General features: G+C 39.7%; 1 protein-coding gene across 1 annotated transcript in view; it reads right to left on the reverse strand.

The window, feature by feature from the left end:
- The window catches only part of nlgn2a (neuroligin 2a), a 204092-nt gene that overhangs the window by 45207 nt on the left and 132300 nt on the right, over nt 1-26585 (reverse strand). The window contains exon 4 of the mRNA XM_053629370.1: nt 8658-8807. Within this exon, the coding sequence (XP_053485345.1) occupies nt 8658-8807 (150 nt within the window). The remainder of the gene's footprint in view (nt 1-8657; nt 8808-26585) is intronic.

Below are 26585 nucleotides of genomic sequence, written 5' to 3' on the forward strand. Positions count from 1 at the left end.
CAAAAAAGCACATGCACATAAGCATTCACAGCCTTTGCCATGACACTCAAAATTGAGCTCAGGTGCATCCTGTTTCTACTAATAATTCTTGAGATGTTTCTACAACTTGATTGGAGTCCACCTGTGGTAAATTCAGTTGATTGGACATGATTTGGAAAGGCACACACCTGTCTATATAAGGTCCCACAGTTAACAATGCATGTCAGAGCACAAACCAAGCCATGAAGTCCAAGGAACTGTCTGTAGACCTCAGAGACAGGATTGTATCGAGGCACAGATCTGGGGAAGGGTAGAGAAACATTTCTGCAGCATTGAAGGTCCCAATGAGCACAGTGGCCTCCATCATCCATAAATGGAAGAAGTCTGGAACCAGCAGGACTCTTCCTAGAGCTGGCCGCTCAGCCAAACTGAGCGATTGGGGGAGAAGGGCTTTAGTCAGAGAGGTGACCAAAAACCCGATGGTCACTCTGACAGAGCTCCAGCGTGTCTCTGTGGAGAGAGGAGAACTGCCATCTCTGCAGCACTCCACCAATCAGGCCTGTATGGTAGAGTGGCCAGACGGAAGCCACTCCTCAGTAAAAGGCACATGACAGCCTGCCTGGAGTTTGCCAAAAGGCACCTGAAGGACTCTCAGACCATGATGAAACAAAGATTGAACTCTTTGGCCTGAAGGGCAAGCTTCATGTCTGGAGGAAACCAGGCACCAGTCATCACCTGGCAAATACCATCAATACAGTGAAGCATGATGGTGGCAGCATCATGCTGTGGGGATGTTTTTCAGCGGCAGGAACTGGGAGACTAGTCAGGATCGAGGGAAAGATGAATGCAGCAATGTACAGATACATCCTTGAAGAAAACCTGCTCCAGAGCGCTCTGGACCTCAGACTGGGGTGAAGGTTCATCTTCCAACAGGACAACGACCCTAAGCACACAGCCAAGATAACAAAGGAGTGTCTACAGGACAACTCTGTGAATGTCCTTGAGTGGCCCAGCCAGAGCCCAGACTTGAACCCGATTGAACATCTCTGGAGAGATCTGAAAATGGCTGTGCACCAACGCTCCCCATCCAACCTGATGGAGCTTGAGAGGTTCTGCAAAGAAGAATGGGAGAAACTGCCCAAAAATAGCTGTGCCAAGCTTGTAGCATCATACTCAAAAAGACTTGAGGCTGTAATTGGTGCCAAAGGTGCTTCAACAAAGTATTGAGCAAAGGTTGTGAATACTTATGTACATGTGCTTTTTTTTTTTTTTTTTATTTTTAATAAATTTGCAAAGATTTCAAACAAACTTCTTTAATGTTGTCATTATGGGGTATTGTTTGTAGAATTTTGAGGAAAATAATTAATTTAATTCATTTTGGAATAAGGCTGTAACATAATAAAATGTGGAAAAAGCGAAGGGCTGTGAATACTTTCCGGATGCACTGTACTTTTTGTTTTATATGCCAATCAATATCTCCTTTTATAATATCCTCCGCCTTTTTAACCTTTAATTATTGGGTTCCCTGAAGTAAGAACTGAACATGTCAATCACAGGAACTCCAGTCATTCATGGAGTTGGGAAGGGAAGAGTGGATGAGCAAAAAGAGAACAGAAAAGAAAAAAAAAACAGATGAGCAAAAAGGAGATGAGAAAAGAAGAGAAGAGGCTTCATCCACTGCTTTTTGGAGCTCAATCAGTAAGGAGATAGTAGGCTTGGAACAGCTGGAGTGCAGTCCGAGTATCTCCTCGGGGGACAGATTTCACAGCAAGAGACAGATATAGAAAAAGAGAATCCCTCCATTCACATCCCATTACACTCAGTTTCACACATACCGTTTAAAAGTCCCTACAGTCATACCACTCAGATGGAGGTCAAACTTAGTCCTGGACTAGTGGGCAGGTTTGGCTGATTTGCCATTCATGAGCATTAGCACACTTGCCCCATCTCACACTTTGTTGGCATGACAGGAAATATCAGTGCAGCAAAAGATATTCCACCTTCAGCTACTGAGCCGTGCAAATTCTGAGACAAGTTAAATGTGATGGAATGAGAAGAGACCACAGCTGCCTCTTCTCCAACATCATCATGTCCAATTCTCACTGGTTCAAGTGGGCGTCAAACACAAATGTCACACTTAACGTCTAAGTACACTTTAAAACTACATACTCAATGCACCAGCCATTGGAGGGAAAGTTGCTCATGAACACTGTCAGTTCTTGTACATTATAGTTTCTATAGTAACAGCTCATTCACACGGCGGGCGTTCTGTATAATCAAAATCTAATAATAAACTAATTTTTTTTTTTTTAAATGTGTTGCTATTTAACAATGAAATCTGTATAATCATTGACATTGTTCGGATTTGTTTAGTTATCATTTATTGAAGGAGCCCCAGTACTTTGTACTAGGCAGTACATTTTCTGTCAGAAGGTCTTCAGGAGTTTGTGACTTCCAGTTTCTTTGCATGTTTGTCTTATTAACTTCAAGACAAAGAAACTAGATACCTGCTATAAAGTAAGTGATAATAGGAACTCACTTGTATTGTAGATGTTCCACAACATTAAATGGAACTGTAAATGGCAAAAACAAAAATCGTTAATAAATTAAAAATGTAATCATTGCCAAGTTGCTGTCTTATGTGATGAATAAAATACTTCAGAACATGCTGTTATTGGAAAAGAATCCACTTTGTGTCAGGCTGCATCACAACAGCACACATCTTTGTATTTCATTCCTTTGCTATAACAGAGACAAAGTTTTAGAAAGCTAGAAACAAGCGTTTGGGGTGTTACACATCCGTCAGAGTCAGACACGCCATTAATCTTTTCATCCAGTTCAGGATGCTTGGGAAAGAGGGAATAGGTAATGAACAAGGAGGTCAAGAACCTAAAAAAGACAACAGGATAAAGAGAAAAAAGACAATGGATGAAAAACACAAGGGAACAAAGAAGGATGAAGCACAAGAAACAGAAAAGAGAAAATAAAAGATCAGTACTGTGTGTGTGTGTATGTGTGTGTGTAACGTGTGGTATTCACTTTAAACTATCTCACCGTACTTATTAATGTCATCCGTCTATCTCTCCCCCGCTTTTTCTTCTTCCTTTCCAGCCTCTCCCCCTCTCCACTGGCTTTTTCTATCAGAGTCAAGAGACCCTGGCTTATCAATTCTGCTATAGGTTGCTATGGAAACTGTCCGGATGGTCTGGATTTGGAGAAGCTCGTCGTTCACGTCTTAATATCTCACACAATCTTGTCGAAGCAACACACACACACACACACACACACAGCTAAAACCTGGATATGTCCTTTTCCAAGCATGCTATTGTCCTGAATGTCAATTCACTTTGCAAAGAGTGTGTGTGTGCGTGTGTGTGAGAGAGAGAGTGAGTCTTTCTATACGGATGTATATGTGTGTATGTATGTGTTATATTCACATTGTATGACTATTTACTATATTTTATGTTTTACTGACTACATGGCTCAGTGCACATTTAAAAGGCAGCTGTGAATTTTATTTTTAGTAACCAATGCCACACATTCCCTCTCGCTCACTTTCGTCTACGTAATGCTTTTTCGTCTATTTTCTCTATCTTTCTCTCTCTCTCTTACACACACACACACACACACACACACACACACACACTTGTCTTACTGTCCTTGTGAGGACCTTTCATTTACATAATATCATGCATACATAATAACCAGCACTTTTTATTTATTTATTTATTTATTAACGCTGGAGGTTTTGTATAAAATCATTTTTCCTCATGGGGACCAGCCAAATGTCTCCACAAGGTCAAAAGTATCAAATATTCCTATCCTTGTGGGGACATCTAGTCCCCACAAAGATACATAACACACACACACACACACACACACACACACACGGATCAATCACCACTGAACAGCATGTGCAGGAAGAAATTAGCTCCCCACAGACGACACTACATCCGTCTCACTGTAATTCAAGGAGGGGTTTAACCAAAAACAAATAAAAAAAAAAGGCAAAAAAAAAACCATCCATGTGACTAACAGAGGAAAGAAGTGAGAGAAAAGAAAAGAGAAAGAGAGGAAAGTGAAGACAAAAGGAGGACCCAAATTTCTCCTTGCTTTATTAGCAATGGAGCTGCTGTGATATCCGGTGTGCCTGATGACCTGATGGTCAAGACACTGTTTTAATCATCAGCCAGACAGGCAGGAACGAGGTGAGGCCCGAGTCTTAATCACCCCCACTGCCACGGCAACCGCCACCAAGGCAACAAGTGATGCTGAGCAGAGAGAGGAAAAAGGGTAGCAACAATTTGCTCCATATCCACATACTCTTCAGGATGGGATGCATTCTGAGGAACATGAGTAATGTATGTTTGCTGTGGGAAACACAGAACACTTAGATTTAACTCAGCACAAAAACATAAACATGCTTTATTTAACGAGAGGCTAAGGCACAGCAGAGACCATTATGGCTACAAACTATAATTGTGTATGTGTGTGTGTGTGGTGAGTTGGTTGCTTTGAGTATGCATCTCTGTTTTCTTTAATTGGCTTTGTGAGCATGTGTGTTTGAATGCTCATTAGATATGTGTGTGGTATATGTGTATCTATCTATGTGTGTGTGTATATACAGTCATGTGAAAAAGTAAGTACACCCCATGGAAACTGTTGGCTTTTTTGACATATTTGGACAAGCAAACATTGGATCCTCTTTGAAACCATGCCTATTAATAAAGGTGATGCACTCAATCAAATGATACATAACAATAGGCACTGTTTCAAAGATGATCAAATGTGTCAAAAAAGCCAACAATTTCCATGGGGTGTACTTCCTTTTTTCACATGACTGTACATCCAAGTAAGTCCATTCCAGATGAGCCACAGGAGAACCTGTATCACATAACAATTGAAAAAAGCATAGGTATTTCTGAAGGCCAGCAACCTGAAGGCCAGGTTGTGTTTAGGACAGTGATTTTCCACTGCATGCTGTGCTTTATCATTCAGTTTGAGCTGGCATTCGATTCCTGTCTTTCTGCCCGTCCATCTGTCTGTCTCCGTCTGGCATTACATGTGGCATTCTTCCCAGACAGTCATATCCATGAATACATACACACACATGAATGCACACTGTTCTTTTTCCTCCTCAAAATCCCTGCTTTGTGCAATGCCAAAGGCAACAATGTATGGCACTGGAGACAGAAGGTTGTAGGATGTGTGCAGTCAGTTCTTATAAATTTCTTATGAATTGTCAATATTGAACAGTAGCCGAGGCCTCACTCGCTGAACTTCGACTCTGCTAGAGGAGCCTATTCTATGTATTCAAACATTGCGCATCCATATAAACAATGTGTGTAAACATACACATGTGTATGTTAAAGTGAAGCTCACACTACCATGGTTCCACACGCTCTCAAGGAGACAAGAGCAGCTTCGGAGACACACTCCACATCCCACCCCCCCTCCCCCTCTCCCTCTCTCTCTTTTTTTTTTAGCAGACCTTTCCATTTTTGCTAATGAAGCACAAATCTTGGAGCGATAGCTCTGGGCAGCACTGTAGTTAAAGTGAGATATGGAAAAGCTTATTTCTAACCCTGCTCACCCAATAAAGCTATCACAGCCACCGCTGACTTGCATGAATGTACACTGTGCCCATATTTCAGTCATATAAAGCTAAAGTGGAAAATATTATTTAGTGTTTACAGGCCCCAAAATGCTCTTCTAGGACATGGCTTCTTTCAGTAGCTCAACTGACAGTGCTGAACAACCAAAATGGAAAGCTCATTATTCAATCACATGCTCGGTTTCTGGTTCAATTGGGCTTCTAATCCTGCATTCATGCTAACTTGCTGATTTTGCTCCAGATAGGTGAGGAACAAATGTTAATATTATCACTTGTGGACTTGGCTTACCCAGTTCCAATAAGAAATGGTAGCCAAATTGCATACAAACTATTTGATAATTTATATACACTACTTTCACCTTGGTTTACATACATTTCAGCATTTTATTAAAACCAATAATAGAATGACACAACAGTTGGAACTAACCTCAGATTGGAACTAAAGCCATACAAATTGGAGGGGGACATTGGATAATCCACTCCATATTATTGAGGATTTTACTAAAGGTAGTCATTTGGATTTATCTCTTTTGTTTTGAGAAAATCTCAATACAAATGTTTTTTTTAATTTTATTTATTTATTTATTTATTTATTTATTTTTACATGTGTCCAGATTTTATATAAATGGCAAAAAATGTCTTTAGACCAATGCCATGTTGGATTCCTTAATGAAATTGGACCATATATTTTCTTTTTACCCATATATTTTATTTTGCCATAGCAAACTGAATAATTAGTTATTCATTTCATATCCTTCTACATGATAGTAACTTTTATTGTGGGAAATGTTTTATCTTTTTGTGGCACCAACAAAAATGCTTAAAAACCATCATCAATCCAATTGTTCTTTAGGATGCAGGGTAAGTTAAGGTGTGCTGCTGGACATCCTTTTCAAGGATTCCAGAAAATGAGGTGTTAGCTAGAGACTAAGCAAACAAAGTTGTTAGAAAATTGGTTGCCAAAACACAAAACACACTGTGAGGAAGATTGGTTGAGTTATGACCTAAGATTTATTAGATGTACACTGGCAGTTAATGTACTACATGTTAAAGGGATATTCCACCAAAAGATGACAGAGCAGGAGCAACATCTCGGAGAACCAAAAGTCGAACATATTTATCTTTTTTACAACACTCACAGCAGTGAACTTGAAGATCCTGCAGAGATGGTAAGCATATTCTAGTTCCCCTAAAGCGCTTTTCCAAAAGAGACTTCAAAAGAGAGTACAAACCAGTCATACAGTTTAAAAACAGCCTTAATAGTTAGCCAGCTAGTCTGGGAGTTGGCGGTAGACCAACTTTGGGATGTGATGTTCAACTTGGGTGTGATGGTATGATGGGTGTCCACATAGTTTTGGCCATATAGTGTATGTATAGCCAGATACCATCTAGTTAAGGATGTTTAGTGTGTGTAGTTCAGACTTCATTTTGTAAGGTGTAAATTACACTCTGAAATCTGTAAACTTACTTGTTGTGTGATGCATTTGTTAGGTTGTGAATAACTTAACTTAAGCCGAATTATATCTGTCCAAATGGGTATCAATGTTCTTCACATATTTATTCCTCTAGATTTCCGTAGTAAATGTTCTAGTTTACCAGTGTAAAATCTTCGAGCGACCCAGTGTTAAATGTTCACTTTTTAGCTGTGTAAAATGTTCTAGTTTTCCAGTGTTAAATGATCTAGTTTGTCTGCTGTAAATTTTATAGTTGTGAGTGTAAAATGTTCTAGTTTCCTAGTTTTTAAATGTTTTATTTTGCACTGCTAAATGGTCTAGTTTTGCAGTGTTAAATAGTCTAGTATGGCAATGTTATATGTTCTAGTTATCCAGTGCTGAATGGTCTAGTTTGCCCGTTGCAAATGTTCTAGTTTTCCAATATCAAATGGGCTAGTTTTCCAGTGTTAAACCAATTTGCCTGTTGTAAAGTGTAAAATATTCTATATATAAAATGGATATTTTACTTTGGCGTAACAGTACTTTGTTACTTCCCACCTCTGATAGCAGCATACTGATTTTTCTTGGCTTGGTGTTGGTGGGTAAGGCCAGTGTAAGCACAACCAACTGCTATTTTCCTCCAAGGGAACTGATAACGCATCTTTGGCTGCTGCTGCTCATGAAGCCTCTTTTATTGTCTCAGTTCCTCCTCACTATATTCAAGCTTATTCATACACGGCTCAAAGTCCCTGCTTATGAGCACATCACAAAAGGTTTTGTCATCAGTTTCTTCAAAAGGTATGAAATCGATCCTCTATTTATGTTCCATAGACAACAATTAAGCTATGTTTCCTCATGACATAATTGGGTTGAGATTCAGCAGTAAATGCAGTGAAAGCATCACTGACAGCATTAAGCAAGTCAAACATTATTTTGGGTGACACAAAACACTCTTAGTAGTTTCTATAGTCAATTTACATCAAAGCAGGGCTTTCCAACATGGCACGCATTTTTGGTGTTTAAAAGTGGTTGTGTGATGTTATCAGTGCAGGGGTTTTCACCTTCACTGATGGAGATCTATTGCATTGCAGTTTCATAGCATTTAATATAGGATAAAAAAAAAATCATGACAATAAGATGATAAGCTGATGTAGGTGCAGACTAAGAGTGTCCATTTGGGTGTTAAACACAATTAAAAAGAACACAGAGTGGTGTCCAAATTCAGTCTTGGTAATAGCAATCCACAAATTAGTGTTTCTGCTCCAACATACCATTAACTCAGCACAAGATTCATTAGTTTAATTCAGTGGTCAGGAGGGAAAAACAGGGACACTGCTGCTTTACAATATCCAGAAACAGTTTCTGCTCTAATAATAATTTTAGAGAAACAGAGATAATATTAGACTTATCAAATATTAGGCAGCAGCAGCAAACTGACTCATAACATAAGAGTGGTCAGAAACTGATCTCTGACCCGTAACTGGCAACCTATGACTACCATGTAAACTCTATATGGTAGATCCTTGCTCTGATCTTGAGTCTATTAACTATAACCCATCAAAGGGTAGCAGGGGTTGATTCATTGATTGCTCAAATGATTGATTATTCTGAATAAGAGACAGGAGACTCACCTAGCACTCCCAGTCTGTAGTTCATGGTGACCACAATGACATTGCCGTAAGCTGCCAGCACGCTTGCGTCAAACATGTTTCCAGTTCCTTCCATGTATGAGCCGCCATGAATGAATAGCATGACAGGTTTCTTCCTGCGGTCACGAATATCTGAGAACAAATTATTCAAAACACAGGAAAGTGCAAGTGAGTTGAAGCTAAGGATGTGGTAAAAGCACTGGGTCACCAACAGGTACTTTGGATGAAGGTACTGAATATAATCGTGCTTGCTGGAGTCTGTCTGAGAATGAACTATGCTAAATTCTGTAGGTTTTACAGAAACCAGAGACAAGGCCTGTTTTTGACGATGGAAAATATAGATCTGCTAATGGACTATGATTCAAAAGAACAGAACTGTGCCTTTTGTGTTCTTTTGCTTGGTCAAAGCATTTATTTATTTATTTAGTCTCTTACAAATCTAATTTTTTAACAAAATAATAATAATAATAATAATAATTTCCCTACACCTTGGTTGTTCTCTGTGACTTCCTACAGTCCATATACAATCAAAAGCTGTTTCATTTATTCTATATTAATATAAAATAAAACACACCATCTCTCATTCTCATTTAAACAGATACAATCGGACAAAACATGCAATTAACATGAAAAATATGAAGGACAGTTTAAATCCAAGGCCTGCTAGAGAACCAATGTTCAATTGTATGCTCTCTCAATAATAAGCTACACTGGATAAAAGTGTTGCTCAATGACGAAATGTAAACGTAATATGAGAGGTAACTGCTCAGTGTTGCATGAGTAATTGTTTCAGCTCTTTGCTCCAATATAAGAAATATTCTGTAAATGACTACTGTAATATTTCAATAGTTTTCTGTAAGGATGTACTAAGTGCTCTTGAAAGACCCAGATATCAGTGAGGCCAAAGCATTAAACAAACATACACCCACACACACTCAACCTCTGTGCACGAAACGTAGCCTCTGAAACACCAATTTACACCCACACACACATCAGAGATATGCACTTTCACCCCTATACACGAACATGGATAATGCAGACATGGGCATCTATGATTGAAGCTTGCTATGGTAACTGACTTAACTTGATTGCCCATTCCTTCCCTTCCCATAGCAGCCATTCAATCAACTAGCTAGCCGTACTGGATGGCAGTGTGCCATCACTCAGACACAGATGTACACACACATGATTACATATGAGCCATGACCACATGGACACTGCGTTTAACTGTGACATGAGTCGAGTGATTGATGGCCTCTACACCCTACACCTCCCCTCTCTCACTCCTTCATCTTACCCACTCCCTCTTGATCTCAACCACTTCATTCTTTTAAATTTGAAACTTTAAACAGCCTTTCTTCCACCCCTTATCCCATCACTGTTTCTCTCCACTTCATTCAAAATCCTCTCTGTCCCCCTCTCCTCTTCTACAGATCCATTTAAAGCCTCAATCTTCCCTTGTAAAAACTCCACAAACATCACAGTCTTTTTTTATGACCCGATGTAGCCTTGCTTCTGAATTTACACACTGCACACATGATAGTGTAAAATGGGAAGACAGAGAAGAGTGAAACAGGAAAGAAAAGGAAAGCGAGAGGGAGGACTTGAGAGAAGGTCAGATAGAGGTTGTAAGGTAGGGAGAGCTAGAGGAAGATGATAGGTAGAACTAGTGGAAAAGAGGTATGAGGCATGAGGACCAGAAAGAAAGGAAAAAAAAAATGTTAGGGAAGGCCAGAGGGAGTGAGAGGACCAGCAGGTATTAAAATCCACCTCAGGTGGATTTTCACATATCATATCATAAATACAGATGCATGTGGCTAAATTACATTGACAACACACTTTATTAGGAACACCTGTACACATGCACATTTATACAGTTACAGTTGTGCTCATAAATTTACATACCCCTTGCAGAATTTGCAAAATGTTAATAATTAAAAAAAAAGAGGGGTCATTAAAATTGCATTTTGTTTTGCATTGCCCTGAATAAGCTATTTCACATAATATATGTTTACATATAGTCCACAAGATGCAATAATAACTGAATTTACACAAATGAAACAGTTCAAAAAAAGTTTACATATGCTTGATTCTAAATATTGTGTGCTGTTACCTTGATGATCAATGACTGTTCAATTTGTTTTGTGATAGTTGTTCATGAGTCCCTTGTTTGTCCTGAGCAGTTAAACTGCCCACTGTTCTTCAGAAAAATCCTCCAGGTCCTGCACATTCTTTGGTTTTCCAGCATCTTCTGCATATTTGACCCCTTTCCAACAGTGTCTATATGATTTTGAGATCCATCTTTTAACACTGAGGACAACTGAAGGACAACTAAGGAACAAACATTCACTGATGCTCAAGAAGGTAACATGATACATTAAGGGCCAGGGGGGTGTAAACCTTTGAACAGGATGATCAGTGTAAATTGTTATTATTTCATCTTCTGGGAAACATGTAAATATCTTATGTAGCTTCTGAAGGAAGTACTAAATGAAAAAAAAGTTCTTTAAACAAAATTATAAGAAATTACACCAATCATCCTGTTCAAAAAGATTTTAAAACAATTATTAACATTTTGCATCAGAATGAAGAAAAAATCTTTGTGACTTTGATTGTGGCACAGATGTTGGTGCCATAAGGGCTGGTTTGAGTATATCATAAACTTCCTGAGAATTTTACAATCAGCAGTCTCTAGAGTTTATACCAAAAGGTGTGATGTTCCTAATTGGGTAGACAGTGACTGTATAGTTGTACTGTGAACGGCAGCACATCCCGATGAGCCTCTAATATGCATTTTTGACACGGTCACCAATTTTTCCAGGTTCATTGTTTTCCAGTGGAATCGAGCTACATTTAAATTGTCCTGCCATGCAGCATGGGAATGTTGTAGAGATTATGCTGAATAAATCTATACACTAAGATTAGAATACTGGCTAAGGGCAGTTTCCTTTCATACAGTCCCCTCTGAAAGTATTAGAACTGCACGGCCAATTCTTTTATTTGTGCTATACACTGTTTTCATTCGGGTTTGAGGTCAAAAGATGAATGAGATGATAAATCAGAATTTCAGCTTTTCTTTTTCTTTACAGAATTTCCTGATATTTACATCTAGATGTGTTCAACAACTTAGAAGATGGCACTTTATGTTTGAATCCACCCATTTTCAATTGATCAAAAACACTGACAAGAGTTTCTTGTTAAGCAGGTGTGCCCTGTTTAGATTTTTAAACAATTAATAGCTCTGAATGTCTACTCTTGGTTTGAGCCTTGGGTTTTACCTGTGAATACTGCATTTGTTGTTAAAAAGGATAAACCAACATGAAGACCAGAGAGCTGCATATGGAATAAAAACAAACCATTTTGAAGCTGAGAAAAGAGGGAAATCGATCAGAGCCATTGCATACATATTCGGCATAGTCAGTACAACAATTTGTAATGTCCAGAAAAAGAAAGAAACCACTGGTGTACTAATAATCAGACATCCAACAGGTCAGCCAAGGAAAACAACCGTCCAATTGGTGTTCGGGACTCAGACACAGTCTCAGTGTTTAAGTCTAGGCTTAAAACGTATTTGTTTACTCAAGCCTACCATGACTAGACTTTGTTACGCTAAGCACAGTCCTAATAATCGTTTCTCTCCCTCTCTCCTTCTGTCGAGCAACACACGATTTTATGGAGATACTAGAGATACTGATCCTTTCTGCTCTCCAGACCTGCCTGATCTGTTTTGGATGCCCTACCTCTGGATGGAGCTCTCATCTACTCCAATTCCAGATTACTGTGACTACAGCTGCTTCTAAGGCCAAACAGACTTCATATAAAACCATAATGAACTTTTTCACACTATCTGTTGTTACCCAGATGAGGATGGGTTCCCTTCTGAGTCTGGTTCCTCTCAAGGTTTCTTCCTCTTAACATCTTAGGGAGTTTTTCCTTGCCACCGTCGCCACCGGCGTGCTCAATTGGGATAAATTCGCAATTTTAATATCTGTATACCGTGTTTATATATTTCTGTAAATCTGCTTTGAGACAATTGTAAAAAGCACTATACAAATAAAATTGAATTGAATTGAATTGAAAAGGTTTTAGACTGTCCAAGTCAATCTCCAGACCTTTGAGTCCAGTTGAGAATGCATTTCACATCCTGAAAAGGAGATTGTCGTGGAAATTAGACACACTCGCAGACTCGTCCTCTGAAGGTAAAAAGGTTTATTACAGAAAGATTTTTAATACAGGATACAATAAAGCAGGATCGAATAATGAGAGCGCTCTGGAGTCCTTGTACTAAACCACTACTATATATATGAAACACAGTGCATGACATAATTCTGTGTACCGATAAGAAGTTTGAGGCAGTTCGAACACGCTTTGTTTTAGGATCTTGGAAGATGTTTAGACGAACCTTGAACATAGAACATGTTTGTGTCTCTGTAAGCAGATAAACATTCTGTACTGATCTCAGTGACATGACATGGCCTTCTTAGGCATTATCCTCACATGAGAATGAAACAGAACAAGAACAAACTTATTGCAAAGTAAAAATGAGTAATTTCACTCACAAGATTGAAGGGAGAAACCCCTTAAAAAAAACAACGAATGAAAGAAGCTGCAGTACAAGCCTGGAACAGCATCTTTACTTTCACTAGCATCATTACTTTCAGACGTATCTGTTCCAATACTTTTGTTCACATATTAATTGGGTGGTCTGTCACCAAACATCAGGAAATTTCATCAGGAAATGAAAGCTGAAATTCTGCTCTATCATGTCATATTCATCTTTTGATCTCGAACCCAAATGTCTTCAGTGTATAGCCAAAAAAAGTATTGGCCTTGCTGCTCCAGTACTTTCAGAGGGGATTGTACATGCTTTGTTCCATTTTTTCATGAGCTCTGCTCATTACAGCAAGAATGTAGACTTTGTGTGTCAGTGAATTAGTTTACTCATTCTCACAGCTTTTTATTTATTTATAACAATACCAATAATAATACAAAGCAATTGTGGCACTGTGGTGAAATAACTATTTAAGGAAATTGCACGTGTTAATACTTTATTAAAAAATGTTGTATGATATTACATGAATATTACAACATACGGTATTTTGCAAAAACGTTCTTGATGTTGGACTTTAAACCAGCGTACAGGATTTGGAAAGAGAAAATTTTGTTAGTTTGGTCGTGTACATTCATCCATCAGACAGTGCTGTTAAAGGAATCATTATTATACTGTTGAACAGAATATTAAGTCAGTCGAGTGCTAAAATAGTCAGCAAGCATGCCACAAATTAATCTCCAGACATAAGCTTGAAACGTCTGTTGAAGTTCTGGAAGCACAAAAAGTATAAGCTAACTACAATGCAGGCGTGCTGCTATCATATATTTAATATCTGTCAGTATATTCAAGTTTTTGAGACTGTCGAGAGACTGATTTTTAAAAACCTACAAACTCTGGGACTAAAGGAGCGGGGGCATGGAGGGCTAGAGGAGGGGAGGTATGGAGCGCCAGAAGGATGGAGGAAAGGAGAGGTAGAGGTAGAGTGATGCAGAGATTCAGATGGAGGGAGGGAGTAGGGAGAACAAAAGAAAGGGATATGTGGTGAGAAAGAGAGACAGGGACCATAAGGCCTCACTACTGCTGATCCTTTCATGTAGAACACAGATACTGGATTGATTAGAGACAAACTTGTGTTTACTGCTTTCAGTGTGTGTGTGTGTGTGTGTGTGTGTGCGTTGGTGGCAGTAGTGTTTCGACTGTGGAGTTTCTATCTGTTCTGTGAACTTAATTAGTTCCAAATCCATTGGACACAGCCATGCTCGCCTTTCTTTTTTCTCTGTTCTCCACCCTCCCCTCATCCCATTAAAATGCTGCTACAACACAATGGGCTCTTGGCGACGTGAGACTGTGGTCTGGATAAATCCATTTCTGATGCTGTCAAGCTCCATGGTAATTGTTACTGGGTGTTGTTCAGTTACTGAAGATACAGTGTAGTTACACAATTTGCAGCTCTATCAGCTGTGGTCTTGCATGTGCTTGTGGTGTTTGTGTTTGGAGAGAAAAGAAGGAAAGTACTGTAATTTTCCAGAGAAGATAAATCAGTTCATCAATATCAATTTGGTATAGATAACTATTTCAGGAGCATTTTCTAAATGCTTTATAGTTTAAAGACAATTCTAACATTTGGAAGGAGTGTTTACTCTCTCTCTCTCTCGCTCTCTTTCCTTCCCCTTTTGTTACAGTATGTCTTTATGGGTCTCCCCTCCGAGCTTCAATCAGTCTACCAGCACTTTGTTCCATTGAAACTCGAACTCTGTCTTTCAACTTCCGTTCTTTGAAAGTGTAACCCACAGGCACCTGAACTTAGTCTAAACCTGACTTCTCTACTTCGATAGCTTTCTTTGTAAAGAGCTCATCAGTAAAATTAATGGGCTTTGTGTGGAGTTGGAATGAACTCTTGTAGACACTGTGCTCCTCAGGAGATGATACTTTTTAAAATCATCTATTCATAGCTGATCATTTTTCAGAGCATGCTTGGAATTCACCTTCCTTTGAAGTCACCCAAGGCATTTTACATACTCTAATGAATAATAAGTTTCTTGACATGGTAGTCCCAAAAAAATGTCAACAGACAACAAGAAAAACGAACAGACGTGCCTGCTTTTTCCAAGAAATCCAAACTCAAGAAATATGCAATTGATATAAAAGCCCCCAACCCTGCATGTGACTGCCCATGCACCCCAAATGTTGGGGTGAAAATAACCCAACCGGTAACCCAACTAACTTTGGGTTCAAGTCTGGGCTCTGGCTGGGCCACTCTAGGACATTCACGGAGTTGTCCCTAAGCCACTCTTGCATTGTCTTGGCTGTGTGTTTAGGGTCAGTGTCCTGTTAAAAGTGAACCTTCTGCCCAGTCTGAGGTCCTAAGCACTCTGGAACATGGTTTCATCAAGGATATCTCTGTATTTTGTTGCATTCAGCTTTCCTTCTACCCTGATCAGTACTCCAGTCCCTGTCCCTTCACCGTTGGGATGATATTGCACAGGTATTCAGCAATGCCTGGTTTCGTCCAGACTAAGGCCCTTATCCCTGATTGCTCAGTTTGGCTGGGCAGCCAGCTCTTGGAAGAGTACTGGTTGTTCCAAAGTTCTTCCATATAAGTATTAGCGAAGCCACTGTGCTCTTGGGAACCTTCAATGCAGCAGAAATATTTCAGTAGACTTCCTTAGATTTGTGCCTCAACACAATCCTGTCTTTGCACTCTAGGCAGTTTGTTTGACCTCATGGCTTGTTTTTTTGCTCTGATATGCATTTTCACCTGATAGGCTGTATATGGACAGTTTTGTGCCTTTCCAAATCATGTCCAATCAATTGAATTTGCCACAGCTGAACGCCAATCAAAGTGTAGAAACATCTCAAAGAAGATCCAGAGAAATGGGATGCACAGCTAAATTTCAAGTGTCATAGCAAAGGGTCTGAATACTTATGTGACTTATATGTGATATTTCAGTTTTGTCTTTTTAATACATTTGCAAGGTTGTCACAAATCTGGTTTTTGCTTTGTCATTATGGGTTATGGAGTATAGCTTGATGTGGGGAAAAAATTAAAGCATTTTAGCATAAGGGTGCAACATAACAAAATGCGAACAAAAATGAAGGGATCTGAATACTTTCTGAATGCACTGTACCTGTGCAATGGATAACAAAACTCAGACTTGAATATTTGCATCTGTTCCTTTTCTATTTGTAATTTCATGAAATATATTTTGATTTATTGTCAAATGTAGGCGAACAAATAAGTTAGAACTGACATCTATGACCCGATATTGAACAACATTCAGAGGTGAATCAAGCTCTGCAGTACATTTTCTTTTAAAGAGTTCAATGTGCTTTAGGCTAGTGGGAGTGAAGTGCTTTATAGCTCATATAAGAGTTCATTTTCACTTTGATCCACTCCCATGGACAGAGACTAAGCATGATGCATCACTGCGCTGACTAAAACCATGAAAATTCTATTTCACAAAATGGATACACATACAAAGCGTTGTCGAATAAGTGCTTTTATCCAACATATTACAAATATCAACTCAAGCATATATGAAAAATGGTTCAGAGCAGTGCTCGAATTGAATAATATCTTATTGGGCATCCCCACATAAGACACTTTTTTTTTTGGTGGTGCTTATGTTTGGGGGGGATTGTCTCAATATACAATTTATACAAAATATACCATATATTAATTTTATCATAATATGCAATGTATATATGCTATATAAATAAGATAATGGACTGAAAATGTGTACAACAAAGAGATAAGCTACTATTCTTTTAAATGGCTTACTCCAAGTAATACTAGATTTAGAAGGTGACAAAGAAGCAGACCCAAAGGGCAACTATGGCAAATATACCAGGGGACTATATATAAAGCACTTGAAGACCTGTAAAAGTATGTGACTTGAAAATACATTGAAATGTCTCAAAAATGGTAGAAAATAATCAGATGGCTTCCAGACTCACTGGATGATATCAATGTCAGACTCGGTAGCGGCACAGGAATAATTTCATAATGTCTCAGAAAGCAGTAATAAAGGAACAGTCAGTAACTTCCAAAAGCACTGTTGTTTAAGGACCTTTGTTTATTTCTTAAACAGGATGGCAAAATACCATCAGGCTGTTATGACACTATAGAGATGAGATTAGATATGAACCTAGGTGCAGGAGCTTTATTCAAAGAGTGCAGGACAACTGGGCAAACAGGATACAGTCTTTAGTATAGTTCATAAGTTTTACATAGGCATGGCCACAGGAGACTGTCAAGTCAGCTCAGCATTCATCCATAACAGCTATCAAGGTAATTTCAGGAAGCAGTGGGTGAAGATATAAACCAAAACTCATGACAGGTATCACAAACATCTCCTCAGATTAGAACAGAACTCAGAACAGGTAAGAATCACTGGTAAGCATCAAATTTCTTCAGAAGCAGGGATAAACAAAAATCTCAAATGAGGAATAAAACTCAGACTACTCAGGCAAGGTATAAACTCTGTGCCCACAACTGAAATTGAGAATGGAACATGTTTCTCAGTGTAAGTAGGAATAAACATAGTAGTTCCAAAATAAACTCTGAAGGTGCTGAGTGAATATTCTAGGAAAATCGAGAAATAACAGTCTCCAAAATCAAAACAAAGGAAGTCTCTTTTTCAATATCAACAGCACTCCTAGAAAACACATATCTGAAGTCCAATCTGAGACACAAATAACATCCAGGAAACCATAATAAGAAGTGTCCTTCCATGAGTGCACAGAGATATTTACAACATTCAAAGCCAGAGAAAGACTGATTGTCACTGCAGTGTTTTTAAAGCACACCAAATGCTCCACTAATGAGCATCAGGTGTGGCTCTTTAATGCTCTGGGAAGGGTGAGCAGGCAAAAGAGGTAGATGGCAGAGTAGTGTATAATGTTACAAAAGATATCTAGTTCAGATAAAAGTTGTTCTTTTGAACTTCCTATTCATCAAAGAATCCTGAAAAAAAATTGTACATAACTGTTTTCAACACTGATAATAAATTCAAATTTATGCAAGTAATACAAAAGCCCCGACCTGGAGTGGATACATATAGTAGAAAGATAAATATAATATATATAGAAAGAAAATGACCTCTCAAAAAAGTCAGTAAGAAGCTTTCTCTTTCCAAGTGCTAATGGAGGTTTATTATTCTTCATTTTTTAGCTAAAGTTATCTTCACTGGAGCGGCACCAATCAAATAGTCATGTCAACAATGTAATGTGCTTAGTGGTCTTTAGATGTGGGGCGGGGTGTTTACATTTTAAAGAGACATGACAACTAGCCTATAAACAAACTTAATATAAATTATTGTAAATAATTCATTCATTAAATTTACCATATCCACTGCATGAATTGAATCAGATTTGTCATTATTATTTCTTACTAAAATAAAAATATCTTAGGGACCCCCATAAGTCTATTTTTTACTTCTTATGGGGGGGCCCTAATGCCTTATGGGGGGTCCCAGATTCCCCCAGCCCCCCTCAATTCGAGCACTGGTTTAAAGGTTCTCACTCCACTTTAATTTCCAATTTTGTGGTGTTCGCCTCTCATTTATGCAGTTATCCAATCAGCCAATCATGTAGCAGCAGCACAATGCATAAAATCATGCAGATACAGGTCAAGAGCTTCAGTTAATGTTCACATCAGACATCAGAATGGGGAAAAAGTGTCATCTCTGTGAATTGTGGCATGGTTATTAGTACCATATGGGCTGGTTTGAGTATTTCAGAAACATAGAAAGGTGCGAAAAACAAAAAAAACATTGTCTGAGTGACAGTTCTGTGTGTGGAAATGCCTTGTTGATGAGAGAGATCAGAGTAGAATGACCAGACTGGTTTGAGCTGACAGGAAGACTACAGTAACTCAAGTAATCACTACTTACAACCATGGTGAGCAGAAAAGCATCTCAGATTGCAAAATACATTGAACCTTGAGGTGGACAACAGTAGAAAGCCGAAAACAGGAATCCAAGGCTATCATGGGCACAGACTCACCCAAACTGGACAGCAGCTCTACAGGTGTTCCTATTAAAGTGGATGGTGAATCTATATATGAATGCATATTTGAGTTTCCTTGCTGCTAAAAAGTTTATATAAAACAGGCAATGAGATTTAATTATGTGTACATTTTCCAGTATGTAAGCTAGATAAAGACACTGTGATTACAAAGCACTCAGATTTCTGTAGGAAAAAAAATGATTTGTGAGACATATTCCATGTTAACTTCATGCATACGATATACAAGAATGGAAAAAGAGTGATGCTGTCATACTGCATATCTTGCACGTGATTCTTGTCTTTTTGAATATTAACGGTTTTGGTTGTGTCCTCAAACACACAGGCCTGAAAGAGTCCCGAGCTTCATTTAAATTTAAACATGGACTCACACTGACTGTATATGAGAGCGATGTGGAGTTGTAGACAGACAGATAAAGACAGAGCGACAGAGAGACACAGGAAGGGCAAAACACAAAATGAATTGAGACTGAAGAAATACAGTACAGACAGATAAATAAATTGTGTATGTGTATGTGTGTGTGTGTGGGGGGGGGGAGGGGGGTGGACAAGCAGAGTATGACAAATAAAGAGAACTAGTATGTAATTCTGTCCTGGAAAACAAAGGTCTTACTGTGCTTTCCCTCCGATGGCCTCATAATAGCATCGACAGAAACAACTGCACTATTCTCGCTTGCTTCTTTTCCTCTCTCCTCCTCTTTCACCCACTTTTCCTCTGATCTCTCTCTTCCTCTTATTCTTTTCTACTAGCTTGTACTTTCTTTCTCTCTCTCTCTCTCTCTCTCTCTCTCTCTCTCTCTCTCTGGCCTCTCATTATGGGGCTTCATCTAAAGTCGCCTTGACTCAAATCTCAAGATGGCACTGTGTTCTTTCTATTTCTTTAATAAACCATACACTCTCTGTCTCTCCCTCCCCAAACCCCATACTTCCAACTCCCCCTCCACTTTTAGCACACTGAGCATTCCCTCATCTCTCTTTCATCTTTTGCTCTTCTGTCACTCCACTCCTCTCTCCCTCTCTGCCTTATTTGCTGCATTCGTGACATCGTTCAGCGCATTCCCATTCCTCCCACCCCTCTCTCACCCTCCCACCCTCCCACCATTTTCTCCCCTCCATTTCCTTCCAGAAAGCTTGGCTTAGCTATAGCTATAAAATAGCTAAGCTGATTTTGATTTGTTTTTATTTAAGGGGGATCAATTAAGCTGATCACTGGACGGTAAAGATGAAGTGTAAATGACTGTCCTGCCTTGCACACACATCATCATATACAGAAACAAAAGATGCACAGCTAAAGTTTGTCCACATTTCTCATGCAGAGTAGGCATTGAGGTTTTTTTTTTCTCTCATGTGACAATCCTCTTTTCTGAGACTTTCTTTCCCCCTGCACTCTCTCAGTGCTTCATCTCCGCTTCTTGTTTGCTTGAATATGGTGACAAAACAGACAATAGTAAACAGCCTGGACTATCCCAGCTTGACAGTGCTTGTGTCTGTATGTTTCTGCTCTAATTTAACCAGAGTGCCTTACATACACTAATGCTTGATATATATTTCAACTCTATTTCTGAGTGCAATGTAGACACACACGCTATATATTAGCTATAGCTGGCCATTTTTGGGTTATCATTATTAGTAGACAAGAGTCTGCAGAGATTGGGTACTCGATCCCGGACTCAGACTCGAGTCCAATTATGAACGAACTCTGACTTGTCACGCACTCAGGTAAATTTATTCTCAAACTTGATACAAACATTTTGGAATATTTTCCGAGTACAGTCGAGTCCGCGTCATGTGTAACATGAATAGAAAGGTAATACATAAATAACAACATAAAATTAAGATAACAAGAAATTAATGAATGTTTCCTTGCCTTACCAGGGGGTTTTCTGTGCGCGCGTACAGAAAGCCGCCTTATTGTGCGAGTACCGAATGGAATCTATGGCTCTGTCCTCTGTTCTGTGACCTGAACCCCATAGAGAATCTATGAGAGACACGAGACCCAACAACACAGACGAGCTGAAGGCCGCCATCAAAGCAACCTGGGCTTCCAGAACACCTCAGCAGTGTCACAGGCTGATTGCACTACCAACCGGCCACTGTTGGGCCCTTGAGCAAGGCCCTTAACGCTCAACTGCTCAGTTGTATAAAATGTGATAAAATGTAAGTCACTCTGGATAAGGGCGTCTGCCAAATGCCATAAAATGTAAATGTAGTTCGCGCGGACAGGGAGAAACAGAGCGGCAAGAAGTCGGGTGGAGGACTTACTGTTTTTGTTAACTCTAAATGGTTTAACCCAGGGCATGTTATTATGAAGGCAACAATTTGCACACCAGATGTTGAGCTGCTGGCCATCGGGTTAAGGCATACTATCTACCCCAGGAGTTTTCAGATGCCATTGTTGTTACTGATTACATTCCACTGTCTGCAGTGTTGGTGAGCACTTGTGATGTCATTCATTCTGCCGTCGCAGACCTGCAGACTCGGCATCCCAGTGCACTCTTCATAATAAATGGAGATTTTAATCATGTTAAAATTGCAAAAACCCTGACCAACTTTACACAGTATGTAACCTGCAACACTAGAGGGTATAAGACCTTGGACTTGCTGTATGCTAATGTTATGGAGGCATACTGTGCCACTGCCCTTACTCCCCTCTGCAAGTCAGACCACTATCTGATACAGCTCACTCCTACATACAGGCCTGTTGTTAAGAGACAGCCTATCTTCACCACGCTGTGGTCTGTGGAGGTAGAGGAGGCCCTGATGGAGTGTTACAGGTCAACTGACTGGGAGCTGTTTCAGGAAGATCATGGGAATGACAGAGGGTCTAACTCAGTGTATAACTGACTACATCAGGTTCTGTGAGGAGAGTGTTGTTCCCACCAAGAAGATCAGCTACTTCCCCAACAACAAGCCTTGGATCAACAGGGACATCAAAGGCCTGTTGAACAGAAAGAAGTGAGCCTTTATGGCAAGGGACACAGATGAGGCCAAGAAGGGAATACAGAAGGAGCTGAGATGGGCTAAAAACTGCTATAAGAACATGATTGAGGGGAAGTTGCAACAGAACAAACAGAACAATCAGAACAATCCGGGGGGGGGGGGGGTTGTAGCATTACTGGCATGAAAAGGCCAGAAGGAACAGTTAAGGGGACAAAGGGTTGTGCCAACGAATTAAACCAGTTTTTCAACAGGTTTGACTCACCAACACAGGCTAAACTTCCCTCCACCTCCTCAAATGTCCCCATTCACACCTCCAAGGTTGTCCCCTCTCACACCTCGGCTGCCCCCTCCTTCACAGGCGTTCCAGTGGCACCACAAGATTGGGGCATGACAGCCACAGCCCACCTCTTCTCACCAGCAGATAATGCAAAGACAGAGAATGACATCAATACACATCCTACAACCAGGAAGACAGCATTACCACCACGATCACCCTTGAGAATCTTTCTGTGATGCAGGTGGACCAGGACCTTGTGGCCTGGATTACAGACTACCTCACTGACAGGCTGTAGTATGTCAAGCTGCAAGGCTGCTTGTGGTGACTAGCAACACTGAAGCACCGCAGGGAATTGTACTGTCTCAATTCTTGTTCACCTTCTACACCTATGACGTCTGCTTCAATTTGGGAAGGTGACACCTCCAGAAGTTTCTGGATGACTCCTCCATTGTTGGCTGTATCACATATAATAAGGAGGAGTACAGACACCTTATCAAAAGCTTTGTAAGAGGGTGCAACAACCATCTCCAGCTCAGCAGCGGGAAAACCAAGGAGCTGGTGGTGGACTTCCGGCACAGCAAGCGGCCAGCCCCTGTCACCGTAAGGGGGGAGGGAGTGGAAATAGTGGACACCTACAAGTTCCTAGGGGTGCAACTCAATAACAAACTGGACTGGTCAGATAACACTGAGGCCCTCCATAAGAAAGGACAGAGTAGGATGTTCTTTCTGAGGAGGCTCAGGTCTTTTAATGTGTGCACTAGGCTGCTACAGATGTTTTACCAGTCTGTGGTGGCCAGTGTTATCTTCTTTGCTGTGGTGTGCTGCGGAGGTGGTATTGGGAATTGTGGTGCCAACAAAATTAACAAGTTGGTGAGGAAGGCCTGTGGTAGGGATGGAACTGGACAGGGTGGAGGAAGTGACTGAGAATAGGATGAGAGGGAAGCTGAATGCTATCCTGGACAATCCGTCTCGGGGCTCAGCAGCACATTCAGCCACAGATTCATCTAGCCACGTGCCTCAAAACATCTGGGGGGCTCTTTTGTATCATCAGCCATCAGACTCCACAATGCAACAATACCCAGTACCTGCTACTCCACTCTTTGAGTCTCACAGAAACACACAGTCAACAGCTAATTGCCATTTCATTGATCTTGCACATAAATACTGAGGATATTGCACATACACATACATATACAAACAGAACTCTAGCATCTGTACATACACACAGATCTGTTTTATTGTTTCTATTATTTCTATTGAATAGGTATTAATGGAAATTATTATTCCATTATTTCAATTTTTATTTTCTTTCTTTCTTTCTTTCTTTGATGTTACTCATCCGACTTGTGCTGCTGTGTCAATTTGAATTTCCCCTATGGGGGATCAATAAAGGTACATCTCATCTTATCGAGATTCTAAGTAACTGGACACACAACTTTTTTGTACTCCATGTAAGTCATAAACCACTGAAATTAATTGAGAAATGTAAATGTTGTTTATCCAGAAAAACTGCAGCTCCCCCATTTACTTGTATTTGTTTGTAGGACAGTCTTGCCCGGATGGATATGGCAGACGTGTTGATGTATCGCAGCAATAGGCCATCTATTTGGCCTATTGGCATCTATGTGGCATCTATTTATATGTCAATGTTGCACACTGCAAAATCTCGGCGCAAGCAGTACGTCATCCGGATATTTCTCGCCTACTGGGAATTTGGACATACTACCCCTCTGGCGTACTGCTTCTCACCTATTCTAGTAGGGTAGTATGTGATTTCGGTTGCAGCCTATGTACGATTGCTTCCGCTTTTTGTCTCAGCCAACTCAGTTACATCTGGTGCCGCGCCGGACGCCATTTTCGCTATTGGTAATAACTGTGTGAAGATGGCGCAGGAGAGTATGACATATTACACACACTGTTTACAAGAGCTCCCCCAGATTACCGTGAATGATGTTAATCGTATTATGAGGCAGTCAGCTGTTACACCAACAGTAAGACAGAGAAGGGCTTCAAATTATATATTTACTGTTACATCATCAACTTTGAGGGTGAGTATTCTCATGCTATATCCGACTAAAGAATCTAGCTAAGTCTCCGTTTCTGACAGTTCTACCTGTCTTTGCATTATTTGTATTTATTTATCTAATTAAAATTTATTTTATACAATAAATTATCTGCACTTGCATCCACCTCGTCCTCCAGTCCATGACAACTTGAGGACATGGTTCAATGTAATAGTACTTTTTTGAGTATAATTAAATCATAGTACTTTTACCTGAGTTAATTTTTTTCTCAAACTCGACAAAGGTGGACTCGGACCCAACACTATTAGTCTGCCTAAAGATTTTTAGAGAGTTTTAATTACTAGCTTTCTAGCTAAGTGTGTGTTCCTCATGCAGAGAATGGCATTCTTTGATTAAGTTTTTAATTATGTGTGAAATAGGCATAAATAGATTTAGTTTGTAACAAGGGCATCGGAAGAAGGGGTACAGAGGGTATGCAGCCCAACTTTTCTTAAGATTTTTTAAACTGTAGATGAAGCTACAACTGCTAACATCCATCCATTCATTTTCCATACCGCTTATCCTACACAGGGTCATGGGGGAACCTGGAGCATATCCCAGGGAACTCAGGGCACGGGGGGATATATATATATATATATATATATATATATATATATATATATATATATATATATATAGGTGTTCAACAATTCCTGGCACCCTTTTGGTCAATACTTTGTGCTACCTCCCTTTGCCAAGATAACAGCTCCGAGTCTTCTCCTGTAATGCCTGATGAGGTTAGTGAATACATGGCAAGGGATCTGAGCCCATTCCTCCATAGAGAATCTCTCCAGATCCTTCAAATTTCGAGGTCCACGCTGGTGGAATCTCCTCTTCAGTTCACCCTACAGGTTTTCTATGGGTTTCCAGTCAGGGGTCTGGGATGGCCATGGTAGGACCTTGATTTTGTGGTCAGTAAAAAATTTTTGAGTTGAAGTTGATGTATGTTTTGGATCATTGTCCTGCTGGAAGATCCAACCACAGCCTTTTTAAGCTTTCTGGCAGAGGCAGTCAGGTTTTCATTTAATATCTGTTGATATTTGATAGAGTCCATGATGCCATGTATCCTAACAAAATGGCTACCTCTCTGTGTGCGCCAAAACCACCTCTGGTGTTTATTGTCAAAAAGCTTTATTTTGGTTTCATCTGACCACAGAACCCGATCCCATTTGAAGTTCCAGTAGTGTCTGACAAACTGAAGAGGCTTGGGTATATTTTTGGATGAGAGCAGAGGCTTTATTCTCGAAACCCTTCCAAACTACTTGTGGTGATGTAGGTGACTTCGGTAGTTTTGGAGATTTTCTGACACCAAGATGCAACTAACTTCTTCAATTCTCCAGCTGTGATCCTTGGAGATTTTTTGGCCACTCAAACCATCCTCTTCTCAGTGCAATGAGACAAAGTAGACACACATCCAATTCCAGGTTTATTCATTATATTTCCAGTTGACTGGAACTTCTTAATTATTGCCCTGATGGTGGAAATGCCTCATATTTATACCCTGTGAAACAGGAAGTCATGGTTGAACAATTTCCAGTTCCTAGTCACCCAGGTGTATTAAAATTGTTTTTAAATATCAATGGGAATATACTTCTCTCTCATATGAATTCATAGGGGTACCACTAATTGTTGCACAGCTATATTTAACAATTTTTTTTTGTCAAACCTGTGTTGAGTTTGTAATTGTTTGATATCCATGAGAACAGAGTATTTTTTTGAAATTTTTGAACAAAATATCAAATAGTTCACAGCCTTCATCACAGCCTTCTTTGCTCATATTAACCAAGGGTGCCAATATTAGTGGAGGGCACCATATGAACACAAAGCTAAAGTGAAACATTTTTATCCTGCAATGTGAATCATTCTGTTTAAACTTCCAGAACTGGTAGTATTTGGTGACATAAAACATGAACACTAAAATTCATAGACATGGGCACGTGTCTTATATCTGTGTCTGGCTTTAGCATCCAGTTAAAGAAATTCAAAACTGACTGTAGCTTTTTTCATTCTTCTTTCTGGATATGATTCAAATTCACAGAAGGAAATTAAGA

This window comes from Ictalurus furcatus, chromosome 7 (genome assembly GCF_023375685.1).
Source record: "Ictalurus furcatus strain D&B chromosome 7, Billie_1.0, whole genome shotgun sequence".
In the NCBI taxonomy this organism is placed as follows: Eukaryota; Metazoa; Chordata; class Actinopteri; order Siluriformes; family Ictaluridae; genus Ictalurus; species Ictalurus furcatus.